The sequence below is a fragment of the Blennius ocellaris genome (assembly GCF_963422515.1).
Source record: "Blennius ocellaris genome assembly, chromosome: 18".
NCBI classification, from domain to species: Eukaryota; Metazoa; Chordata; class Actinopteri; order Blenniiformes; family Blenniidae; genus Blennius; species Blennius ocellaris.
Genome location: NC_137667.1, coordinates 17,879,993 through 17,899,277, shown reverse-complemented (window position 1 = coordinate 17,899,277; position 19,285 = coordinate 17,879,993). Strand labels below are relative to the sequence as shown.

General features: G+C 41.2%; 1 protein-coding gene across 1 annotated transcript in view; it reads right to left on the bottom strand.

Moving 5' to 3' along the window:
* nmbr (neuromedin B receptor) overlaps positions 1–19,285 on the bottom strand; it is a gene marked incomplete at both ends in the record, with an annotated part of 64,432 nt that overhangs the window by 18,089 nt on the left and 27,058 nt on the right. Inside the window, 2 exons of the mRNA XM_080513631.1 lie at positions 12,539–12,754; positions 16,226–16,367. Coding sequence (XP_080369757.1) covers positions 12,539–12,754; positions 16,226–16,367 — 358 coding nt within the window. The remainder of the gene's footprint in view (positions 1–12,538; positions 12,755–16,225; positions 16,368–19,285) is intronic.

The window sequence follows — 19,285 nt, the reverse complement described above, 5'->3', positions numbered from 1 at the left end:
TCTGATGTCAGTTGGAGGAGCAAGAGAGAGCGTATACGTGCCGTGAGGAAAGATATACTGCAGATTAAATATGTCCAGATGGTGAGGGTGAGTGAGGACTTATGTTTCATCAGGAACCAAGAGGCCCAGAAAAGTTCATTTATTGCAAAAGGAACATGAAGGCAAAAGCCAAAACCAGTATCATTACCACAGACATGTAGAAACAGGACTCAAATGCAGATTCAGTAAGATGACTTAGTTTTGGCTGTTTATTTATAAAATGTGTCTGTTTGGATTTGTTACTAGACGAGACTATAATTCCATAATGTCAGACTCTCTGAACAGCCTCCTACTGATTGAAAAAGTCGCACTGACAGTTCTGACAATTCAACAATATCAATCAATTAAACAAATCAAATTGGTTTCAAATTCTTTTAAACTAATAATGGACGCGTAAAAGTCCAAGTGTAGATTCCACCTCACGTCATCAATGCTAAACTTTCCCACCACACATCAGATTACAAACTAGTTATCAGCCTCATCCACCACTGGTGTACAATCGAATCACTCTACTTGTTTGTATGTAAATTTATCTGAATGGCAAAACCGGAGAGGAAATTTGAAGGTAAATTGTTGCATTAATGAAAACCAATTGCAACCTGGACTGGGTCACTGAAGATATTGAAATATGAGATATGTGTGGGACGAGGAGCTTGATGCCCTCAATCACACAAGAGAGACGGCAGCCACGCTGGTGATCCACTGGTGTGAGTCATATCAAGGCAATTCTCTTTAGTTCCATTGAGGATCTTCACCATCGTCCCAAAACATGAGTTTATGGTGACTCTAAACCCAGGGGTCTGCAACCTGCGGCCCCCCTGAAGCTTTCAGAATGTCATGTAAATGAGCATTTTGATTTCATTTGATTGCATTCCGCACTGATTTTCAAAAAAGGGCTAAGTCTCCAGGTTGAAAACAGCTAAAGATGAAACAGCCGAGACAGCCATCGCTTTGAGGAAATGGAAAAAAAGATGAAATGAAATAATGATCAAAGAAAAGAAAGGGGAAACAATGAGGAAAAGAAATCAAAGGAAAAAAGGAAGCAAAATAAAGAAAAAAAGAATAGAAAATATATAGATATTTTTTAGCGACTGTATACTAGCAATTGTTTTTCTATAAACAGCTGCATAGCTAGAGGCTAAAATAGCCAAGATGTATAAAATGGTGAAAGCGGGAAAATCCAAGAAAAAAACCTTTGTAATGCTCAAAACAGCTAAAAATGTAATAAAATGTATCTAAATTGTACCTGTGATACTTCATTAATGCAACCTTATTGTTTTCATCTATAGCAAATTTTTATATTCAGATAATACACAAGTTTTGTGGTTCTAGACAAATTTTATTTGGAAAAAAATTGTGAAAATGTTTAGTTTTTTTCGTCATCAAGTTTGCAGGCCTTTGCTTTAAACTGTCCAGTTGTGTTTATCATGTAATGGACGGGCGTCATGTCCAGAAAGTGTCCTGATTTCGGCCACAGTCAGCTGTGATCGCCTCCAGCTTGAAGGCCTAGTTATGAGGGCTTATTGTTAATCTGCCCAAATGATCCATTTATACAAGTAGTTATGCCTCCAGGAAAAAAAACAACAGGATCGAAGAAGCAAGAAAATTCTATTTAAAAGGTGTTTCACGTAACATGGGTTACAAACGATGTTATTTTCACCTTCACCTCAATCTTTTTGAAAGTTTGGTGTCTCCACCAGTGCAGCTGCGCCCAATCGTACGTTTCAAGGACCACAACAGCAGGGAGATTCTGGCAAGCTGTTCCATCTTGGGGTAATGCCAGCTTTGATCTTCAGGTTTCTGCCAGTGTCTCTCAAGTTTCTAAAGTTTGTGCTTCTCTCAAAAATAAAGTAATTGCTTTTATGGTAATTTCATGTCTTAATAACGTGTAGATACAGCGGTATTATTGTATAGTACATGTGCTGATTAATTTATTATAGGTATGTGAAGATGGAAGGACAATGTTTAATGTCCTGGCTGTGAGTGCTCCCTAAAGGAACTGACAAATACAAGAATCTGCAACAAAACAGCCGAGGTAAACTACAAAACATGCAGACCGCCATATTGGATGAGGACTGGCTTCTCCTCCGGTGCTTCCTTAAACATCTATAGAATGTCTTTGCACATTTGAAACAAAGATAATGGAACGCATCCACTTTGTGTGATTTCGATTCTTCCTTTTCGTTTAGGTACCAAATGATTTTTAGAAAGAACCAGCAAAGAGTAAATTTAGTCATCCGGGCGATAGCGCCCCCAGACGAGCAGCTGTTGTAATTGTGTGACGTTGTTTTAGTCTGTTTGATGTTCGGGCCTGTTTTGCTCTGCAGTGTTGTTCTGAATATTTCCTTTCATTTTAACAGCTGATTGATTGGAAAATATGTTGCATGAATAAACCAGAACCCCCTCAGCCTTGAATGCTTGCTGCAGACAGCCGTCACCGCTCGTTTGGATGATTTAGAGCTGAAGAATCAAACTTTACTGAAAACATGACTAAACCAATGCATGTTTTATGTTACTGCTGCCAAGACATTATAGCTTAAATGCTCTCAGTGGACTGGCGATCAAGATGCATCGGCAAGGGAAAGTACTCTGGGATATTCAAGATGTGGAGCTGTATCGACCTGCAGCGGGACCTCAGGACGGAGATGATATAATATCAGGAAGTCAACTCTCTGAGGATTCAATCAGTGTGGTTTATATCTCAATTTCTCACTTTAATTTGAATGAATGAGCCCGAGTTCTGCAGAAACAATGTCTTCCCACAGCCCCGGGTCAATTTTCTCACCGCTCAAGCTGGCGCATAACTCAGTTTTATTGGTACGTTTTAAGATAATGAAGAAGGAAACACTTAACTGGAAATGCAGCTTGATTGATTGCTATTGTTACTTTGTGTTTTCAGATTACTTTGCTGTTTTACACTGATCAGCTACAATAAAACACCAGCAACTGTCTGATATCAGTCACACTTGCCAGGACGTTTCTGGAAGCGAGGGAGGACTCAGTGGAAAAAAAATACAAAATCTTTTTGACAAATGTGGAGAAATTTGGAGGCTCATCATGCTCATCACTTTTTTTCCCCTAAGAAGTTCATTACAAGTCATGCTGGCTGCTTTGCAGAGAGATAAAAGTAAAGCTCCACACAGAACACGGGTCTTTTCTAGTTAAACCCTTTACAGGCCAGTGACTATATTTGGGAGCATCCTCATGTCTTCCTGAAATGAGTTCGTCACAGTGGATCCAGACATTAACTTGTTGGGCCACTAGTAGGTGCTATTGTTTGTTTTTGTAATGAAACCACACATGTGCATAAAGGCCGTAACCATTAACAATGGGAGTCGACCCATTGTGGGCGAGTCTCAACTATTAAAGTCTCAGGAGGATATGGATTGGGAGTCCTGCCACACTCAGAGCAAACCTTGTTATTGTAAAACTACTCGTGAATATGTAGAAGAAGTATTCACGCCGGCTGTGGTTCACATTTGCAGTAGCAGCATTTGAGAGAAGTTGTGTTTTCAGTGGCTCTGAACACCGTTGTTGTGTAAATGGATGAAAATGCAAATAGAATGGAAGGAAAGTTTTTCGTTTTCTCTTGAAAGCGTTTACACAACGACGGTGCTCTGAGACAATGAAAACACAACTTTTGGAAAATGGTTCCAACCCGATCTCCATAGAAACAAGCGGAACTGCAACTTTTCGGAAACGCTGCTTCATGCATGCTCCACCCGGCCGTAGTGAATAATTCTTGCGCACATGTACGTGTAGACTCGTGTTGTTAATGTTTATCGTGTATTGTTCTCTGTGCGCAACAAAACAGCACCCACTAGTGGCCTGGCATGCTAAGTACATAATTTTTAGCATTGTATAAACAAAGCCTAAAAGAACTGTAACGCCAGATGTGAATGCCAGGAATCCCCCTAATGGCGCCCCCTGCTTGTTGACTCTTGTAGTGGCTAGAAGGAGCGTCTTGTGAACCATGCAGACGCTCACAGTAGTGGAAATGACTTCACCAGTGTGGCATTCAAACGTATTTGGACTTGGAAGACCAACTGGAGACAATTGCAAAAGCCGAGGTGTGCAATTTGTAAAGAATGAATACAAAGTTTTAATATTGGAGGCAAATAAATGCCTCGCGCCTGTTGTTGGCCCGAATGCCTAGAAAAGCCCCTGTTGGCTGTTTATCAACACCAAGAGTGCCTTGTAGTTCCTGACACCAGATTTAAAAAAGGAGGACTTCCAGGTAATCTAGTTATATTTTCTCTGTGAATGAAAAAGGATTACACATGACACACATCTGTCTGCCAACACAGTGAAAAAGGTCACGGATGAAATGCGGCTGCAACGTCGACCTCTACTCTTCTCTCAGCACTTCTTTGATTTAGAAAAGCTTCACGGGCAGCGCTCAGGATTATACCCATCTGTTCCTGATAAGATATGATTTTCTCATTAGTCTACTGGTTTTTTAAAAAGTACGTTCATCCTTATGTAGGCTTTAAATAGATTTTTCAGCTATGATTAAGGACATTGTGACCTGCCTAATTAAATTTTACATTGTTTTCAATCATCCCTGAAAAAGATCGTTTTGGCTCGTGTGGACGTGGCCTCTGGAGGCCACCAATGTTGCTATTGTCCATCATAACATGTAAAGAAGAAACTATTTACAATGGCTGTATCAGAAAAATTGCATTTTCCCCCGTTTCCATGGAGGAGTTGAAATATTTTCCAATAGTTCCACCTGGGAAGCCGTTTTCAAAAAATAACTTTTTCAGAGGCTCAAACCACCACTGTCGTGTAACTGGACATCCAGAACACAATAAAACTTTAGATATTTCACTTGCTCTGTGGGAAGCTCTAAAATACCTTAAAATAAAGCAACATCTATCTCCATAACTGTAAAAGGTTTAGCTTTATTTCTTTTTAATTGCGGCCTCTTAATGTTGCCTTCACATGCATAAAAGTGCCAGTTTGAGAAAATGTACTGTTTCGATTCCAGTTTTTGATTCATCTGGCAACTTTATCTTCCAAACAATGAACCTGACAAGATGAGCAGCCAGTCAATTTGTCATTTTGGAGCTGTCAGTCAGCGTCTTAAAATAAAAAAAACCACAATGCCTCTGGCCCCCAGCTGTCACAGGCACAGTGGCAGAAAAATATTCCTGGCAACAGTGAGGAGGTTGTTAAAATGCTCCATAAATGTACAAGTACTAGAGTTTACAAATGCTAAACCAGGTACAAACTGTCACGCAGCTAATTGTCGGTGTTGAATCTCCACTCAAACATCACACAGGGTGAAATGTTTTATTCAGCTGTCCCCGGGACTTGCTGCAGGCATCGCCTTTCTTTTATTATTAATGGTTCAAATTTAGAGCGCTTTCTTCATTTTGAAGGATGAGCGAAGCTGAACCTAACATCAAAAATCCTCAATCGTAAGTCAGTTTTTCCCCATGTCGTGACCGGAGGTCAGCAGTGGACTACAGATAGGAAGTGGGGACGTGAGGCTTTTCAAAAGTCAAGGAAAAGCAGAAAAAGACACTTTCTAGAGTCTGTGCAGAGTTTGAAAACCAGGTTTCCACGTTTTGATAAATCAATGTGTAACTCTTGTTGTACGCCTCAATTATATTGTTTTCAAAATGTGTGGAAATCTAACACAAAGTCATTATTTATTAAAAGAATATAAGACACATAAGTTAAGCTCTGTTCACACGACAACATTTTCACGTGGAAACAGAAGACTTCCTCTGTGTTTTGGGGGCAAGTTTCCACAACAGCGGCGCTTGGAGCCACTATAAACCAGGGGTGGGGAACCCTGGTCCTCGAGAGCCGCAGTCCTGCATGTTTTAGATGTTTCCCTGCTCAAATACACCCGAGTTCTCATGATGAGGCTCTGCAGAAGGCTTGATAACGAGCCACTAATTGCTGTGAGCTGTGTCGGTGTGAGGACACACAGAAAGGACCAGGGTTCCCCACCCCTGCTATAAACAAACCATTTACACAACAATGTTTCAAGTGAAAAAGTATTGTTTTGTGTTTACGTTTATGATATGAAAACAATGTCCGTTTTCACAAAAACATCAAAAAAGCTGAAAACGATGCAGTTGGAATGCCAGGCCGCAAGGTGGTGCTTAGGGATGAGCAAGTACACCACTATCTGTATCTGTATCTGTACTAAACCCTAAACTAAAGTCTAAATGGGAAGTGGGTGTAGTTCAAGTGAAACTGGGTGGGGCTTAATTACATTATTTTAAGTCTGAAATTGATATGGATTGATCAGGAGTTGCTTTATTTATTGTTTATTTGAAAACTACTTTTGACGTTTCAGACACGATACTTGTCTGTAACGAGTATCCGTCTCGTAGAGGTGCTGTTACTGTATTTTGTAATTGTGGCGGTTGACGCATGCCGCCGTCGGGCTTACGGAGACGGGGCTTTCCAGAACCCATATTTTATTAAAGTAAATCAAACCTCAACTCAAAACTCTCACACACACACTTTGCAGCCTGTGACACCTCGTGTCTCTGGGTGGCTCCTCTTTTGCGGGCAGAGAGGCGATTAAGCACCTGATGGGAATCAGGTGTGCTGCCTTGCTTCTCTGCCACAGTCATGTAACCACACACAAGCGCACAGAGAACTATCCGACTGAAGTTTACACATTTCTAGTGCAAATACCAGTTTTTTTCCTTTTTGTTTCACAAAGGTTTTGCATTTATACGGCGAAGTATTGAACACTATCTTCATTTTCACGGAAATAGCAGAAACACTGAAAATGATGGAGTTTGCATGCCAGACCACAAGTGTTTTTGTAATGAAATCGCAGACAAATAGAACAATACGCTATAGACATTAACAATGGGAGTACACAGACGTTCATTTGGACAGACGACCACGTTGGATTGTTATTACGGTGACTTTCAACTATAAAACTACCAGGTCCCAGGAGGATATGGACTAGGAGTCATGAATTTGGACTACAGCAACCACAAGAAAATGTAGGCCGGTTCAGAAAGCTGAATGAATGCACGATGAAACAAAAAACAAAAGTATAGATTGTATACATAAACGGAATGGATACGATGTAAATAAAGTGTGCATTTGTCACTAGAAAAGCTATCAAAACAAAGCCAAAGCCACAAGATATCTGAAAACACAGCAATTTCCACAAAAAATATAAGGTATGTCCGTCATGTTTCGTCATGTCGAGTGTAACTCTGCAGTCGTGTGACCTGACGTCCACCTGCAGGAAAAAAATTAATAGGCAGAGGAAACATAACTGTGTTAACGTCATGTGCAATCTTGTGAAATACCTACGTTTTTCAGCAGTGGAAAAACGTAGGTATTACACTATTTGGAGTGAGACTGGGTTGTCTTTGAAGCGTTTTCAAAAAGTTGCATTTTCCTCTGTTTCAATGGAGACAGAGCTTTTTAAAAAACTTTGTCTCAGTGGAAACCAGACAATACACAAGCACAAGTTGGAGCATTTTCAAAAAAGTTGCATTTTCCACGGGCATGCAGCATTAAAAAAAAAAAAAAAAAAAAAAAATACCTTGGGAGCCTTATTTAAATAGTTGAATTTACATTGGCCCCAAGCTCCAGAACGCAACAAAAGTTTTCCGTTTTCACTTGAAACGTTGTGTAAATGCGGCTCGTTGAGCAGAACAGAGAGAGACAGCAGCTCTGCAACCGTTTTCACGTCTAACTACCAACAGTCTCAGTGGAACTTTAACGCTTTTAATAGTCACATGATAAGCTCTCATTGTTAGTTGGGAAACAGTGAATAGATGAGCAATCCTACTTTTCCTGAGTATGAGCTGTAACAGGATCTGTTGTATCAATGACATTTAATATTAGCTAAACGTTTCACAACAGGTCAAAGAATTCTGAGCCTTTTACAACAGAAGCAGCTGTTGTTTCTGTGTGGTCTGAACGCAGCTCTTCTCCTCTTCTATCCTCGAATGTATTTCTTATCTGCGCCAGCATAATGAATTAGCGGCTATCAGATAAGATAGTGGGCATGTTTGGTATTGATGTGGGCGTCTGCTGGTAAAGTAGCAATTGTCCTCCAGCCCCCAACAGATGTGAAGATACGATTGGGTTGTGGAGAAGGATTTTCTCCCCCTCCGATCAATGGAAAGTGCTGATGGCGTCGCTCCCCCACGAGGACGCACAAATGGCTTCGGCTGTAATGAGATTAATTAGATGAGGGGAAGTGAGGCAAGGAATCCACAAGGAGATGAAGAGAGAAATGACTTTTTCTTTTAAACCGAGTTCAATGGTTTTAGAAGAAAAGGCTCTAATCTGTGATGTGAGTGGTGAAGAGTGGCTAAAGGTAGATGGATACCTGGAGCCATGTTTGAGGTGAAATTAGTTTATAAAAGCCATACAAAGCTTGAAAACAATTTTTTTTCTCATTTCTAACTACATTTCTAACCGTATGAGTCTGGGTGTATCCATGTGTCTTTGTTGATTCTCCTCTTCTTGCTCTTCACCTCTCAGCATCACAACTTGATTCAGCGTTGCTCGTCAAGGACTCCATTAACCCCGAGTTAGCGGAGGTCGGCTTCATCACAAAGTGTCTTCGCTGAACCCTGACCCACACAGGACTGCAGCCGGACTCCACTTTTTGTGGCATTAGAATGACTTTTCTCCATGGACTGATGTGTTTTTGAGAATAACAACTTCAGTAAATGTACTCCATGATGAAACCCCTCTAAAAAAGAAAGAATCCAAATAACAAATGAAGAAGACCTAAATTAATACCCTTAAAAATTAAAAAAATTAAAAAACCTAAACAAAACTCATTTTGCAGTTTTATGAGTGTAAAATGTCATCATGACTTTTCATTATGCTGTTAGTATCTATCTGGTAGCTCTCAGAACATTTATTATGAAAAGTTTAAAGAAAATTGTATTAATTACACTCTGCTAATAGAATCAAAGTTAGTCTCAATGCCAATGAAACAAAGATTATGATCCTCTCACATGCTTGTCGAAAGTGGTTCAACACCAAATACTGAGGCATTTGGTTTCATGTTAACTTTTTTCAATATAGCTACATGTAGAAAAACATTTTTTTTTACTTCCAAGTAAAAACCTGGTGGAAAGTACACTCCATCCTGAGATCAATCACTATGACGTTTAAGGCCTTATTTGCCTTATTTACAAGTTTACGCATTTTTGTTTTAAAAGCTCCATGTCCGTTCTGTGTAAACGATGTCCTTTTACAACAGAAACACGTAAAACAATGTAGTTAACATGCCAGGCCACTAGTGGGTGCTATTGTTGGTTTTTGTAATGAAACCACAGAGACGTGCACGCAGAGAACAATACACTATAAACATTGACAATGACGAGTGCATGAACATTCGAGTGAACAGATGACCAAGTTGAATCGTTATTCTTGTGACTGTCAAAACTACAAAGTCCCAGGAGGATATGGACTCGGAGTCATGACACTCTGGAAGAAATAGTGTTCTTATTGTCCGTCTACTATTTACTAGAGCCATGTTGCACATGCTCAGTCGCATCGTTTCCAGAAAACTTGCTTTTTCTCTGTTTAAACAAAGATGTTTTCAAAAAGTTGTGTTTCAGTGGCCCCAAGCACCGTTGTCTTGTAAACGGACATCCGAAATGCAGCATAAGTTTTCTGTTTTCATTTGAAAATGTCGCGTAAAGAAAGCCTTTGCGCAAGACCTTAAAGAAGATTGCAACAACTCAAAGCTGGCTATCTTTTTATGTGTATGAAAAGTATGAGCAAAGCATACAAACCACAGGCTGCAGACAATATCTTCAGAAAGACGACGTGGCAAAAAGGATTTCACAATGACATTACTTTTATTTGTTTGCACTGAAACAAATGGGAACATCTTAGATTCGTAGTCAATTAGGGGTTACTTTGCTGTAATTTTACTGGTCGGAACAAAGTGAGATCCAACTGGTCTTTTTGTGCCTGAAGTCTATGATACCTCAAACCTAAAAGTTTAAAAACAGGATTTCAAAGGAGAAACTCTGAATGCCAAGGAGAGAAACACCACTGCTTGTTTCGCCACTCTGACGCGATGTGGATTTACCGCCGCCAGTGATTATTATCAGAACGCTCCCCGGAGACTCAGCAGTAATTCCCGGCCTCGTCGTGGATCGTGCACACCTGATCTGACCTGCTGCCGTCGCAGGTTTAATAATTCAACCCCCCCCCCCCCCCCCCCCACTCCCTCTCCATGACCTCCCCTCCATCTGTGAAGATCAAGCTTGTGTAAAGTGATTACTCACTCCGGCTGACACAGTTCTCCGCTAAAGCTCCCCTCGTGACTCAACTTTCTCAGCCGAGGCTCGTGAAGCCGGGGACGGGCGGGGGAGGTGTGGGTGCAAAAAGCATCGCGTCCAAGTCCCCCCCACCCCATTTATACTGAATTTCAGGCTGTTTTATCTCCTGCACTACTTACTAAATCACACTTCACTCATCATGCGACTGCTCGACTTCAACACGTTTTTACTGTCACCCTGAACACTACTTGGATTGTAACCGCTGGCAACACCTCACACCTCTGTCTTCAGGGCCGAGAGCCTTTTTCCTTTTCCTTTTGTTCCCTTTGTTTGGTTTGGAAGCTGAAGCATTAAAGAAAATGGGTACCCCCCCCAAATTTTCACAAACACAAACCCACACAAAACCTTTTTAAGAGCTACCATGAGCATGATAAACCTCTAGGAGGCAGTGTAACGAGAAGCATAAAGCTATGCCAGCCAATCAGATTCCTGGAAGAAGAAAAAAAATACGAATGGCACAAATTACTTCCTGGTTTTTTTGGACTAATGGAGTAATAGAGAGGTTGAGCTTCTCCTAAATATGGTGTTAAAACAAGTGAAATACAAGAAGATATTGAGTGGAAATCGTGTCAATCAAAGTATCGGGACATATATATTTGTTTTCTGTGACTTGCAGCTATGTTTACATGAAAATGAATGAACCATATGCATTATAATTTCACCGCTTCCACTCGTTTTTTTTGTACAATTGCCTTAGTATCAGAACACTTGATGCTCTGCTACTGATATGACCAGTGTGGGAACACTGAGGATGAGACAACAGTCAATACAGTGATAACTTCGCTTCTAACTACTGACGAAGGGTTAACTCCTTTCAAAGCATCTGTTCCTTCTTCTTCTTTGTCAGAATCTCAATATTTACACTAATTAGAGCAGCTAATATTAGTTTGTTCTTCATTTCACGAGACGCTGCTGGAGGTCCAGTGATTAATGTCGTACGGGAAATGATCCCATTAATAAATAGTTCCGCCCCAGCGATACTGAGGAAACAGGCGTTACAGATAATAACCTTCTTGATGATATGTTACATTTTTAGTTCCCACAGAGACTCAAACCACCTCCTAAATCATGACCAGCCATGAAACCAAAAGAGCATCAGCAGTGTTAGCCAAACATAAATAAGTACATAAATAAATAAAACCCGGACCAGGAAGCTCATGCACCCAGCGCCCCTCCAGACCCAAAGGGGCCCGAGCATGAAGACCATACCCCTAGTCCAGGAGGCGCCAGGGGACGAGTGCAGAAGAGACCACTAGCAGCCATGAGGAGCCCATAAGAGAAGGCAGAAAGGGTCCCATAGGCCAGGGCCCCAGCCAGACCCATAAGAGAAGCCCCCCCCCCCCCAGAGAAACCAGGCCCCCCTGACGCCAGAAATACCACTACCATTAACAGCAGGGGTGTAATTTTCTCTGGAGATATGGGTACCCTCACAGTGGGTACATTTTACCCTCTTTTCAACTAGCCCAGAAGAACGTTGGGGTTTTTTTTTGTTTTTTTTTAGTGTTTGTTCATTGTCACATAATTTTGCAATAATATATTGGTCAGCAACATTTAACTCATCATGACCCGCTCTACTCTGCCACCGATTGGCTCGTCAGCCCTCATGCTGCACAGTAAACATTGACATTAGCCAATCAAATCAGTGCATGCAGGTAGGATAGGATAGTAGGATGAGTCATGGCTTCATCATCCTCGGGGGGAAAAAAATCAGCAATCCGGCTCTTAGAGACTGCTGTGTAATGAATCATGGGGGATTTGGAATAAGGTGTATTTTACAATTCTGACTGAAAAATCAGTGGCTGTATACCCGCCTATATCCTGGACTACACCACCGCTTTACAGCCTCGCACACACAGTGCGATCTTCGGCCGCAGGAGATGGAACATTTGATCCGCAGGAGAATCATTTAAGAAATCTGTGGTCGTGGCTTGAAACCGGTCGTACATTGTTGGTTCCCAGACAACTGAGGCTGTGATCCATATCAGACAGTGTTTGATATTCATGGGGATTGTGGCGGCAGCTGCGATTACGTTTAACTAAACAATAGAAATGCAGTATGATATGACGTAGTGATCCGCACGACACTGGAAATACACTGGACAGACACTCAGACCCACATCCATCCATCCATCCATCCATCCATCCATCCATCCATCCATCCACCCGCCCGGCCAGCGTTTGGTTACCTGTCGCTTGGTGTGGTCGCTGATCTCTCCCGGCATGTCGTGGGCGCTCTTGATGAGCGTGCGAGCGATGTGGTAGTAATACACGGAGATGATGGCGAGCGGGACGAGAAAGTAAACCAAGAAGATCATGACAGAGTGGATCTTCGGATGCATCTGGTTGGACAGCGGGTAGGGCACGCAGTTCACGAAGGTGACGTTGACGTTGTCCCTGTGACCCTGAGAAGAAACGAGGAGAGGGGGAAGAAAACATTATTACAAAAAATAAATAAATAAATAAAAGGTTTTCAGAACTGGAGTTGCTCTCCAGTTACAGCAACTAAAACTTGTAACTTGGAAAAGTAAATCTTTCATTTCTTTTCTTCCCCGGGTGTGTCACGTCTCATTAATGCTAATTATTGAAGTGTTTCACTGACGGATGTGACCTGAAAGTGTAAGTGTCAACACCGGTTGTAAGGACACTGACAAGAATAATGACAAGGGAATGAGAAAAATGATTTGAACAGCATTTAATTGTCTTTTTATAGTTTCCTGGCTGACAAAAAAAAAACCAAAGAAGATGAAGGGATAACAAAAGACAAGATATGGAGAAGAAAAGAAACATTTTGAAAGAAAGGAAAATGAGTTATATTCGAAGTAAAAATAGGAGGAATTGCAGGAAGAAATATGCAGAGAAGAGCAGAGAGTCGATGGAGATCATAAAACGGAGAGCGGAGGCGCGTGTTGGTTGTAAATCTGGCTGTAACAGAGTAAACGGGTGTCGGGGGGGCTGGCGTGGTGGGAAAGCCCACCTGCTCAGTTTATACTGGTCTGTCAGTGATTGGCCTGCTGCTAGTAAGTGATGGACGTTACACAATCAGCGTGAATTCAGCCAAGGTCACAAACGCTCTGCTGGCGAGAACTCAGGACCACAATGATTCAGATACAACTCACACATCCTGCCAATGACCGGAGGAGCTTACTACAAGGTTGTCACGCATCGGCTGAAATTACAGCGGGGCGGGGGTGGGGGGGGGTGGGGGGGGTCTCAGGTTAAAATAAAGAATTATCCCTCCACATTTCTAATTCAATAATGCTATAATCCTAACTTATATAATTATTACAAACGACATGTGCTAAATATATAAAGAGCATGAATTATTTGTGAGGTTGTTTACTTCCCCCTCGATCTGCCTCACAATGGTTTGGTCTATAATGCCTTCCTGTGGTTCAGTGGAAGTGTGTCTCAAAGGCTACATTCACACAGCAGGTCTTGATGCTCAATTACGATTTTTTTTTTTGCTCGATTATTGAGCCTCCCAATCAACAGTACTGAGAGTAAACAGCTCACTCATTTGTTCAGATATCTCAGATATGTCCACATCCATGCAGGGGTTTGAAATAAATGTGACACAGGGCTCCAGGCTCACAAAATCTGTGAATCTGTCCTCAAACTCCTGACCCAGCCTGGGCAAGAGATCTGTGTGACGTATTTCTGGATGTCCATGGCCCCAGATGCAACAAGATTTTCTTCCAGCATTTTGTGCACAGAGGGGAAGTGCTGCATTTTCCTTTTCTTCACTTGTTGGAGTAACAGGCCCAGCTTTGCCTTGAAAGCTTTGACAGCACAAATCATATCACTGATTGTTTTCCCCTTACCTTGCAATTTGCAGTTCAGGTCATTTCATTTCTCTGTGACGTCTGTGAGAAATGCCAGGTCCAGTAGCCATTCAGTGTCGGACAGTAGAGTTGTATCCTCATCTCTTGCTTCCATGAACGCTTTGATTTCAGACCGAAGTGTTAAAAACCGACACAGGATCTGTCCTCTGCTCAGCCATCTGATCTCTGCGCGCAGCAAAACATCGACGACAGTTCATCCAAAAAAGTTGGTTGTTTGGCCTTCGCTCGAGTAGAATTTCTAATCTTTATGACAGGTGTCATGACATGGTCAAACCTCATGACCTTGGTACAAATGGCCTGTTGGTGGAGAATACAATGATAGTTCAGAAATGTAGGAAAACCAGGAAGAGAAGTCTTCAAACGCCATTCTTATAAATACTGCCAACTGAGCAGTGTGACTCGAGCCCGTTGATTCATCACACTGAATTGAAAACCATTTGCAGGTGCCTACGTCCTGATCCAACTGTCCTCTGAAGGCGCAGACACTCTCCTCGCCATTGTATTTGCCCCAAACTGTACCTCTGATATAGCCGAGAGAATTTCAGAGCCATTTTTGTGATCCTTCAATAAAGAGTCAGCAACAAGAGTCATCGCATCCAAAACAAAACGTCCGTCAGAAAAAGTTTTTTTTTTATTCTTCGCAGACGATGGGCCACTTTGAACTTTGCCTGCAGCCTCGGCTTTCTTTGATGGTTTTGTAAACGGTTGCTGTCGTTGCAATCCCGCTTTGAAATCGCTCTCCACAGCTGGAAACTCCTGCTCAAACGTCTTGTGAAGTGTGGTGAAATGTCGCTCCGCATTACTGTTCTTCCCGACTGCAACGCTGGTCCCACAAATCAAGCACACACACTTGTCTTTTACAATTGTGAAGAAATAGCCTGTCTCCCACTCTTGATGGAAATAGTAGGCCTCCTGTGTTTTTGTTTTGTTTTTTTCCCGACGGACCCGGTTCACACATTGTTTTATCTTGAAGTTGAAACTCCGTTTACATTCGGTTCAAATAAAATAGCCGCTAGTTACTATATCCACACACTGGGGACTACTTGTTAGGTGGGGGTGGTGGCTATTTATAGAGTTGTAATAACTAGATAGAGTTTGCTCAATTTAAAAAAAAAATGTTTCTTTTTCTTTTAATATTGTTCTACATTTTCAATTTGGTTGGCGAGCTATTTATTGTTGGAGACCCCTGCTCTGGAGGAAACTTTGTTCTTATTGTCCATCTACTGAGCATGTGCAAAAGAACTGTTTCTGACTACTATGGTGCACATGGCCAGTAGCAGTGTTTCAAAAAAGTACAGTTTTTTTTCTACGTCCACATGGAGACTGAGTCTGAACATTTTTATAAAGTGTTTTCAGTGGCTCTGGTGCTCTTTAAACATAGATCTTCAGACACACCATGGTAAGGAACAAGAAAAGAAACGACTGTTATAATGCTTCAAGATCATCAACAAATTAAAATACTGTAAAATATACATTTTATGAATTTAGTCCACCTTTCTCATAACATTTTTGATATTTTACAATAAAAAGTGAGAAAATACAATCACCTCCATCATCTCATTTTCATCTAAATCTGCCTCACTAACTTGCCGACTAAGAATAGACCAATTTGCAGATTCATTGGTTTAATTAACAGCTTTGAAAACCCTCCTCTCGTCTCCTGTATGTGTAATCTGAACATGTTTAGGGTAAGAGGTGGGATTTCATCTGCAAATATGTTGAAAATATCTGGTTAACAAAGTTCGAGATCCAATTAAGCCAAGTATGTTTTGAAACAAATCCAAAAACCTGTGTCTATCAACCAGCAAAAAACAAGCTGGAATCCCATCGCTATCGTCTCAGAGTCTTTTCTGATGATATTGGAGACAATAACATCAGAAAAAGTTGCTCGAGGGCTTTGAAATGTTGCTCAACCGAATTTCAGGTTGTTGTTTTTTTTCCCCCATCCATCTGCCCAAACGATGAAATCAGATTTTGGCCTCTGTTGTCCGACCATCCCTGCAGCATCCATTGGCCGTCTCTTTGTTTTACCTGCATGGAGACGACTTGTGAGAAAATGGCCTCAGGAACAGCCAGCAAGACGGACAGCAGCCAGATGGAAACGGCCTTCAGACACGTCCAGAAGACGGCGCTGGACGTCTGGATGTCCATCGGGTTCACGATCGCCTTGTACCTGGTGGAGAAAGAGCGAGGGGTTAATGGCCTGTCGTCAAAACAGAGACGATAAGGACCCAGCGGAGAGGGGAGACTTTCCCTGAACCTGAATTCATTTTCAGTTTGGAACCAATGGCTCCAGCTTATTCTCCAGAGAAAACTGGAATGCAACAAAAGAACATTTCTGTGTGTGTGTGTGTGTGGGTGTGTGTGTGTGTTTGTCAAACAAAAGCTGAAGCTGCAGTGGGTGGTTTTGTCCCATGTTGGAAGGTTTCCAAATGACAATTTGAGATCCCTCTGGGAAGGCTCGCTCCGTATCTAAAGAAGCAGAACCACCAAACCAACAATGGTTCCAACTTTAATCCCGATGAAACTTCTTCTGCACAGGAATCAAAAACGTGTGTAGCAAAGGACCAAAGATCAGGATAAAAACTTTTTACCCTTGACAAGAACTTTATTATTTAAATTGAAACGCTTCAAATAATCACTTGGTAGGGAAAAAAAAAGAAAAGCAGTGAAACCGGGACCTCATTTAGTCCCACAACTGAGTGCATATTATAAAATCAGGCCAAAGATGTCGGTCCACACTTTAAAAAATGCAACGCTTTGGAATGGTTGATGTAGTGATGTAATACGAGCGCAAAAACAGCTTGAGAAGCCTTCAGACCTCGTCCACTGGTGGCCGTGAGAGGGAGGGGGGGTCTTTGTTTAATAATTAAATGATTTTAAATAAATTATTTAAAAAGTTAATAGGTCAAAGGTATTATAATTTTATTGAAGTGCAGACTGTATGGGAGGTGATGGAAGGGATGTCCAAAGTTTTTCTTTTTAGCGAGGGCCAAATTGTGAAAAAATAAGCAAAGGGGTGGGCCGCACACTCGAGGTGACATACTGACACATGAATATTGTGTGTATTTCTAACTCACCTATACTGTGGAGAGCAGTGATGCCGTCCGTTAGACTGAAGGATGGCTGACACATGTCAGGAGAAAGTTTGGTGGCTTGATTTGTTTTACAATGACAGAAAAAGCAGACTTGATTTGAGACGTCGCAGGGAAATGTGTCCCTGGCTGTTATTGAGCTACTTTATGTGTCTTTATAAAACATGTGTTTCTTTGGTTTTCTTCCTGCAGGAAAACAATTACTCAATTTAAATTTTTCCAACAAAATTATAAAAAGCCCATTACCGTTAATCGATGTCCTTGATCCACCATTAGCCTGTTTCTATAGGTAGCTACAGTTGTGCTCCATGTTTCAAAGATAGAAATGTCAGTGGGGCCACAGTTCTGCATGTTTTCAATGTCACTCTGTGCCAAAGTCTGACTTTAATGGACGCGTCATCATGACGCGCTGCGGGAAGCCTGATAATGGACTCTTAAAATACATTGATGCAAAATGAAACTGTACCTTGACCCTTCAATCTCAGGAGTGCCGACCTCTTATGAAATGTCAAACTGTCAAACGAAAGCCTGAGAATAAAAATGAAGATATCAGAAATTATACAGAAAACATCTCAGGCGATGATCTGAATATGGGCAGATTTTCAGTGCAGCAGCGGAGACGTGACCTCTTGAGGAGAGTCTCCTTTTGATTTCAGGCTGGACGAGGAGATAATCAGAGGACATCAGATCACAATCTGCTGATGTGAGACTCCAGGGGCTCTTTGATGTTGCCAATTGCTTGACTTTGCAGAGCTGGACAAACAGCGACTTCTTAAGCATCCGAATTCAAAGAGGAAGAAAGAAATCAAAAGTTGCTGCAACACCAGACACTTTTTGCAAGGATGCTGGAGATTGATGGCAACATTTGCATGAACTAATAAACAATCGGTGCAGTCGAGGCGTGAATGGCATTCTTCATCTCAGACTCATCGGCCCGCAGGAATATAAACTACCGTCGTCAAGGAATCATGAGTCTCATTAAGCCCGAGCCGGTCAGTCGTCTGAGCAGCTTCTGCTAAATCCACATGAAGACTTGGAGGACTCGCTGGAAACGCCATGGACTCAGACGACTCGGACGATTCAATGAATCTGGTTCACCGACTCCATTCTGCAGGTTCACCCAAAAACACCACAGAACCACAAGATTCGTGTCACTGACTTCCCTCCTGTCATTTCTGTCAGCAACGAGATAAATAATGAAATTAGGCAGCTGATATATTTTATGCTCATGTTAGAAAGACAAAAATAGATTCAAGCCAATTCATACTGTACAGGTTACAGCTTGTGTTTTACCTGTAGCTGGAAACTTTTGGAAACAATTAAGCATGAATGTAAAGTTTTTAACATATTTTAAAATCCTTTTTTTGAGCGTGTTTGTAAACTTTTTGCATCGTTTTTATATTTATTTAAAATGACCTGTCTTTATTCGTATTTGCACATCCTCACACATGAAATAAATAATTCCCACAATTTTGCTTCTGTTTGATTGTTGGTACATATTTATATATTTGTTAAGTTCAATTCATTTGTACATTTAACATTTTTTGTTCCATTTTTTTCAATCTTTTGTTCCAGGGCGGAAAACCAGCCAGGTCCGTCACTGGTATTACTAAATAATAACAATGCATTTTATTTAGGGGCGCCTTTCACAACCACCTCACAAACTTAGTTAAATCAACCTAAGGCTAATTCTTATAAGGTTTTAATTGTAGATTTCAATGTCCATGTTTGTTTATGTTCTGAAAAAAAAAATCTGTAATTCTGTAAAAATGTATATGTAATTGAAAAATATATATATATTAAAAAAAACAAAAAAAACAAAAACCTCAAGCCTACATTGTTTCACAGGCAGAAATTATGCTGACTGGTCTTTTCTGTTGCGAGAAAAAAAACCTAAAGGCTTTTGGGTAAAATCCTAATGTTTCACGTGTTTTGAGCAACATTGGGGTTGAATGAAGGGACGCTGGGCGTCCTTGCATCTTGTGTGTGAATCTAT